The sequence below is a fragment of the Bicyclus anynana genome, chromosome 21 (assembly GCF_947172395.1).
Source record: "Bicyclus anynana chromosome 21, ilBicAnyn1.1, whole genome shotgun sequence".
NCBI lineage: Eukaryota > Metazoa > Arthropoda > Insecta > Lepidoptera > Nymphalidae > Bicyclus > Bicyclus anynana.
The window spans coordinates 1,555,875-1,564,225 of NC_069103.1; the positions used below are offsets into that span (position 1 = coordinate 1,555,875).

At 34.9% G+C, this 8,351-nt stretch overlaps 1 protein-coding gene across 1 annotated transcript; it reads left to right on the plus strand.

Annotated features, from left to right (window-relative positions):
• The first annotated feature begins 197 nt into the window (after positions 1–197).
• Positions 198–4,866, plus strand: LOC112044632 (uridine diphosphate glucose pyrophosphatase NUDT14). The gene is made up of 4 exons (XM_024080529.2): positions 198–650; positions 1,271–1,478; positions 1,977–2,053; positions 3,278–4,866. Exons 1-4 carry the CDS (start codon positions 461–463, stop codon positions 3,433–3,435), a joined length of 633 nt encoding a protein of 210 aa, XP_023936297.1. The 5' UTR covers positions 198–460; the 3' UTR covers positions 3,436–4,866.
• Positions 4,867–8,351: the final 3,485 nt, after the last annotated feature.

Here is an 8,351-nt window from a genome sequence, read left to right on the forward strand (position 1 = left end):
TATCATGATGATGATGAATAATAAATCTATGAATAACATAGATATAAATATCTATGTTATTCATAGATTTATTATTGATTTTTATGGTTGCACGGTGTAATTAATACCTTTGCCTTTCCCCATTGAAAGACTAAAAAAAGAACAGGTGTCAATGTCAAGTTGTCAACTGTGATTGTGAAGTTTGGTTTGGTGTGAAGTTATGAACTGTCACTGTCAGTGTCAAATAATTATCTTGTCGCATGTACTAATTTAATTAATATTACAATTTTTAAATCAATAATTTTGCCTGTTTTGTTTTGGTTACATCGTTAAAAGCCGTTAATGTCTTCAATGCTGTCTTGAACTGTCATAGAACGACAGTTTTATATTTAAAAATCTCTGGAAATCTTAATAATTGTTTACCCCTGCAACTGTTCATTGGTGTTACGAAATTGTAACTATTATTTTAATTTGGAACGATATGGAGGACCTAACGAATGTTTACTTCTCGCCGCTGCCGGACTCGCCATACGTGAAACCGTTCCGTTTCAACTACACACAGAATGGGATGGAGAAGACATGGGACCTGCTGGAGGTTCACGACAGTGTAGCGATTATTGTGTTCAACGTGTCGAGGAACGTTATGGTGTTTGTGAAACAGTTTCGTCCTGGTAACTATCATCATCATAAGCATATTTTAATGATACAGTCCAGTGCACATGTCTTTGTCCTATAAGAGAGTGTGTTTTGGCGGTGACGCTACCTCCCCCACAGTACTCCAATGCAGATTATTATTTGCAAGTGAGACCTGCTAAGTAGGAGGGTAATCTCTAATTGAAGCAACAGTACTCTTGGTTTTCAAAATATTTTTTAATTGAATTTTCTTGAGGCAAAAGCATTTCACTCAGTTATTTAATGTCTTTTTTGTTGGTAACTTTACTATTTTGAAAAAGATTGGGTGTCATACTTAAGATTTGTGTGATAAAAAAAGCATAAATAGTTATCTTGGAAAGTTAACTTGAGTTCATCTGAAAAGTAAAGAACTGTAAGCAGTTAGATTTTGTGCAGCTTTTTTAATAAATAGAAAGAAAGAAAGAAAGAAAAAATCTTTATTACAGCATTATGCCACACAACACAATATGCTCATAATATCATATAATGCTAACAAATAATATTGTCATATTAAATAATATGACAGGACAATATTCTGCGATGTGTGGCATAACCCAATCTTAATCTTAATAAATCTTATAATCTCACAGATAATATATCTATATATAACTTTTTTCAGCCATTTATTACAACCGCATTCCACCACAAGACAGACAAAACTCAATTGACACTAAAAAGTACCCAGCAGAGCTAGGCATAGCATTAGAGATGTGTGCCGGAATAATAGACAAACAGAAACCTGTAGAGGAGATAGCTAAAGAGGAAGTGCTAGAGGAGTGTGGCTATGACATCCCGCTGGAGAAACTGCAAAGGATTACATCTTATAGGTGAGGTGAAGGAACTTTAATTCATCAAGAAGAATTAAAAGAACAACTAGATGCCCACAGATCAGTTCTCTTTTTCATATATCCTGTGGAAATCATTAATATTTATTCCGGGGCATAATGTCTCCTTTCCAAATTTTGGCCAAATAGGTTTAGTAGTTGCTGTGTGAAGGAGTATCAAATATTACACATAAATTATTAGAAAACATCATAATTTAAAAATTTCAATAAATTGTACAGTAGAACCCGTTTAATATGTTGTAATATGGACTGGCATAAAATGATGTATTATGCGAGAAATCGTTTTAAGCATGATCATCTTAAGCGGGTTCTACTGTACTTGTATTTTCATTCTCTACAACTTGCTTCACACACACCTATATTACTGGAAACTACTTAATTGATTATTGTTTAACACAATGCTTCCCATAACATATCCTGGCAGTACCCATAGAGAAAACAAAACAATAATTTTAATAATTAGTTTTTTTTTTATTTTAGGTCTGGAGTGGGGGTGCAAGGTGCTCTGCAAACATTATTTTACTGTGAAGTTACTGACAATATGAAAACTGAACAAGGTAATTAATGTCTGTTTTCTGAATGTATTATCTCTCCTGGTACTTTCCTGGAAAATTATTAAATGTATAAAACTAATGTTAGTAATCCATTTTAAAATTCATCCATCAAGCACAGTTAATTTACAGGCACTTTTGTCTGTTTGTTGGAATACCACTGGTTTAGAAGTAAGTAAGTAAGGAGATTTGCCAAAAAAAGTCAACACCCTTTTATAAAAAGACATTGTGACAAATCAGTGTGTCTATTCTTAATTATAAGCTAGTCTTGACTGCCTTGTAGATTCAATAGATAACTAATGTCGCTTCAAATCACGAGCTGCTAAGTTTGAGTATTTGAGCCTAGGTTAGACAAAAACTACTGAGATTTTCATTCTTCCAAAGAAATTGTAGTTAAAATATTTAGACCAAAGTTGGGAAGACTTTTTACACACACCCCATAAAATCAATAGATTATTTTTTTATTTTTTACAAGTTAGCCCTTGACTACAATCTCACCTAATGGTAAGTGATGATACAATCTAAGATGGACGGGGGTTAACTTTGATAGGAGTAGGATGAAAAGTCCACACTCTTTAGGTTTACTTTGAATGATCTAATTTTTCAGTTCAGCGCAAACTAATTTTCTAAATGGGTAATTAAACAACCTCTTATCATTTCCCTTGAGAGCATAGAACACACACCAATTAGGTGAATTAAAAATTTGTTAAGTTGATTGCAATCTCATAATATTAATAATACAATATGTGACGCTCAAACACCCTTGACCTCATTTCTATATGCAATATGCTCATAAATAAAAGTTCCCTTAAGAGTATTTCATTCTAATCCAAACTTACTAATATTATAAAAGCAAAAGTAAGTCTGTTTGTTTGTTATCTTTTGAAGCTAAACAGCTGAAATGATTTAAATGAATTTTGCTGGATCTTGGAGCAGAACATATGCTACTTTTTATTTCGGAAATGGAATCATGCGGTTCCTGAGATATTTGTCAAAATATTTGTTTCTGTGTGTATTTCTGTATTTTATTCTAGGAGACACCGCTCGATTTTCCCGAGTAGTTTGCGTTCCCAAATATGGCGATTAATTTGTAGCCTATGTTACTCGCTGAATATGAAGCTTTCTAATGGTAAAAGAATTTTTGAAGATTGTCCAATAGTATCTGAATTAGGTAAATCGTAACAAAGTAAATATAAAATCGAATCTACAACTTTATCCTATTGTCTCCAGGCGGCGGTATAGATGACGAGATAATAGAAGTGGTGGAGAAGACCATCCCTGAAGTGGAGGCTATGGTGCGCTCCCCGGGGCCCATATCGAGCCCCCCCAGCTGTCTGTTCGCGCTCATGTGGTTCCTGCACTTCAAGGCGGACCAGTTCAGAACATAGTCTAATATATATGTAGCAAATAGCTTGAAACCAGTGGTGTGCACTTCATAGATGCATAAACGCAATGCATACCCTGAGAATTCCTCACGTACCTGTATTGGAGGAGGAATTTCTCATTTTGTACAATTTGTACCTATAGTGCATACCGTAGTTAAAAACTTTGTGCACGCCACTGCTTGAAACATATTGAGGGTAGTCTAAATATTATTAATTATTTTATTATTTTGACAGACTTTTAAAATGAAGTAATTCCTCGCCTAGGTATAGTCGATCTGTTTCGGTTTGGATTAGGGTTACATTCCACTAAGCGACTAGAACGTATTTTGGACTCCTGTATACGTTCTACAAGCAAGGTTGTTGTGGTGTAGTAGCTTCACTAGTGATACTAATTTTGCCTTTTCACGTAATGTGGGCTACTTTAAACAATCGTATTGTTCAGTTTAATCGTCCGTGTGTAGGCACAAGTGAGACCTTTTGGCTGTAGTTTTTTCTAATATTCTGATTTATTTGTACATCTAATTCAAATTTCATTACAGTTACTTACATAAACAGTTGAACAGATAAAACTTTGCAGTTAAAACTGAAGGTATATAGCTCGCATAAGGCTCACAACGACCATCTCAGTAGGGTTGCAACTTTCACATGGAACGGGACAAACTGTCGTCGTGATCGCTTAGTGGAGCGTAGCAGTATATGGTAGTCAAGTGTTTGATAGGTGTGTTGGTATGTAAAACTGAATGTGCGTAACGCTCCTTTAGTTTATTTTTACATACGTAAAATCTGAAAAAGGAATAGATTGACTATACAATCATACAAGTATTTGTATTTTTTTAGCAAAAAAAAATTAAATTAAATTTTGTATTTTTTAGCAATAAAATTTTTTTGAAGGCTATGTTAAAATTTGAAGGACTAAATGGATTTTTAAATTGTTTACATTCCACAATCAACATTATGTGAATGATTGTTTATCAGTGGAGAATGATAAACAGAATGTTATAATGGAAACGTCCTATATGAAGTCCGTCATAAAATGTGCGTTGAATTGTGATGAAAATATTTGGCACCTCTTTAAATTAGAGGATTTTTTTCTATTTTATTGATATTTTGTTTATAATAACTAAAGACTTTGATAAATTTTGTCTATCGCCTCAGTTTTTTTAAATGACAGAATTATTGTCATTAATTAATTAACATTTTACAGATTTTAAACTTAATTAGAACAAATTGATCAACATACCAGTACTATTATAATTAAGGCATACTAGCAATAAATACGTACGTTCGGAAACCTAAAAATTAATAATAATTAGCTAATATTAATTTATTTTTGAATATATGTAAAATACAAACTTATCTATTAATTATGTGATATTTGTATGTTATGTTACATTAAAATGTTAAAATTTTAATATATCATTTTCTGAACTAATAGTAGAGCCTTTAACAACAGACCTCTAACTAATTAAACCTCGTTTTAATGACTGAGTCGGAATCTAAATCTAATTTTGGTTTTGGAAAGAAGTTCCCTAACTTACAAGTTCCGAGTTTTTCTATTCATTTAGGGATTACTAGCGGACGCCCGCGACTTAGTCCGCCCTTAGACCTCTTTAATCCAGCCCTTACAGTAGTATCGCTGTAAAAATGGAGTAACTTCTCCCGTTTTCCCAACATTTCTCTTCACTGCTCTGCTCCTATTGAACATAGCGTGATGAAAAATGTACCTACCCAGGAGTATGAAGAATAATTGTACCAAGTTTCGTTACAACCGTAGTAGTTTTTGTTTCTATAACGGACATACAGACAGACAGTAATTTTACTAATTGCATTTTCGGCATCAGTATAGTTATTTTGGAAATATGTTTCATGTACAGAATTGACCTCTACAGATTTATTATAAGTATAGATTAATAACAGAAATACTATCTGCACCAAGTGTAAATCATCATAAATGATCAAGTAAGTGTCACTCACTTGTTGAAGTGAAAGTTTAAAAGCTATACGAAACATAGCTGACGACCGAGATAGTAAAATACTGTGTAAATACTAAATATATTGTAGGGATTGTAGGTAGATATGTCTTTATCGGGCCAGCGTGGTGGACTATTTAACCTGAGAGGAATCTCGTGCTCAACAGTGAGCCGAATTTAGTTTGTTAATGATAATTATGTACCTACTCATAATATACAGAGACGAAATCGCGGGCATTCGCTAATGTAGACAAAGATAACTTTGCAAAGGTTAAATGTTCAAAGCAAAGCGATTTAAACGGAAGTCTCTTATCATAGAATTACTATCTACAATAGTGATAAGTATATGAGATTGTTATTTGTTACATACTACATAGTAATTTACTTAAACCTATTATGTGATTCTGACATCACGAAGATTGTATGTACCTATTTATTTACCTACATGTTCAAGCAATATTGTAATATCATGCTTATGCAAAACTGTGCGAAATTGATTTTAAGTACAAGTACGTTTTCAATTAAATAAAACTTTAATCTACTTATGACTGACTGACTGACGCCGTAGTGGTCCCACGAAACACGAAAAAAAAAATTTAAAAAAATTTAGCATTGCGCCTTAAAAACTTTGAATTGAATCATAATGGTGAATAGGCACAGCCTTTGCAGCTCCACCCCAACCAACTAGTGGTTGACGGCTGAGGCTTGGAACTATCCCCGATTCCAATGCCGATTGTAGATTAAGACGCCCTTTACGACCCTGACGATGACATAACAACCGACAACGCTTCTGAGGCAACACAATCACAAGCTGCACAGCGAGACGAGGTCCCCGATATCTGATGTCACCCGGACGTGGGTGTTTAACTTACGATCTCGCTCGGACTGATACTCAGGCCAAAACTTTACGGCCCTCTAAGCCGAGGTTCGAGTCTCATAGGAGACGCACTTAAGAGTCGATTCGCCCATACACTCTGCGTCTGCTTCGGGCCCCATCAGGCGATGCTTCTGCGTTTGCTCAAACCCCCCGGTGACGCCGCTGAAGATTATACGGCCCTTGCACAATTAGAAAAAAAATCTACACAATGGCCTAATTTAAATCATCCCTTAATGGCCAGTATATACAACTGTTTATCGTGGATATTCGCGGAGTCCAAATCAGTTTACTTTAACGTCTCTATATGTATACTATTACACTCTTTGACGTCCATAATGTTCACACAACTATGATAGCTACATTGATCGCAGGAACTAAAACCACCTGAAAATTATCTTGCATAGGTAATGAATTACGTTTCGTCTTATTTACGTTTTTTTGCAATGCACACTGTCTTATTAGCCGCTGAAATGTCCCGTGCAACCAAAATCGTTGCATTGCAAGCACCCCTAAATCATAATGCAACCAAAATGGTAGCATGAATAATGAAGCGTACTTTGTCCATGCAACGAAAATGGTTGCATAAATATTGACTGGTATTTTGACCGTGCACCCAAAATGGTATCATAATATCTGTCTTAGATGTGTGTCGAATTATGCCTTCTCAATCGTTTCAAAGGTAAGTCGTATATTTTATCCCGCTTCTCTTATGATAATATAAATTCGATTCATAGAGAATTACGTAATAATAGCCAGTTGGCCCGCGCCCTTCGTGCAGTGCGCTCGCGCTGACGTCGTTATGTAATTCTATTTTTAAAATGTGTTTTTATGTGATTAGTGTGTGTTTTTAATGCGTAACTTCAGTGAATACCGGCGATAAAGTTTCTGTTTATCGCCGGTAGCTTATTGGTTGCTTGCTTAAAAGGGGTGTATATATAAAACCGCAAATAGGGTACTTGCCTCTGTTTAAAAAAATATTGAAGTATTTTAAGCTATATTTTATTTTGTCCCGTCAATAATAACCAGTAAAAATCTATTTATTTGACATGTTTGTTACTCAGGCTTATTTCCAATGCCGTAATTGTGTGCTTAGTATGAATACGGACTGTGATGTTTGCCTTGTTTATTAAAAGCACGGATTAACTTTGTTATTTTATTTTAAACTGACCTCCCAACCTCTGATGACATAACAGTTATAGAACCGTGACGTCACAAGACATAACAGTTATACAACCGTGACGTCACAAGACAACAGTTATAGAACCGTAATGTCACAAGACAACAGTTATAGAACCGTGACGTCACAAAACATAACAGTTATAGAACCGTGTCGTCACAAGACATGACAGTTATAGAACCGTGACGTCACAAGACAACAGTTATAGAACCGTGACGTCACAAGACAACAGTTATAGAACCGTGACGTCACAATACATAACAGATATAGAACCGTGACGTCACAAGACATAACAGTTATAGAACTGTGACGTCACAAGACATAACAGTTATAGAACCGTGACGTCACAAGACAACAGTTATAGAACTGTGACGTCACAAGACATAACAGTTATAGAACCGTGACGTCACAAGACAACAGTTATAGAACCGTGACGTCACAAGACAACAGTTATAGAACCGTGACGTCACAAGACAACAGTTATAGAACCGTGACGTCACAAGACAACAGTTATAGAACCGTGACGTCACAAGACATAACAGTTATAGAACCGTGACGTCACAAGACATAACAGTTATAGAACCGTGACGTCACAAGACATAACAGTTACAGAAGTTATGTAAAGGTAAGTTTTAAGGTAAAAGTGAGATGGAAACAACTTTCTTAAGGGGTTTCTATACTTTTAAAATAAAATATCGCTACATGGTTTAGTACATTAGATGCATATTTTTCTAAGCTATCCAATGGCACAAGAAAATACATGAACAGTATGAAACTTACTTATGTTTTCGCCGCGTTGCAACTTGTCTTTTCTCTCAAAGTTATTAATAATAACCCTTTTTCGCGTTTTTTAGGGGGTGCCTAGGATGCTGCAACATTTTATAGTTTCTAGTTT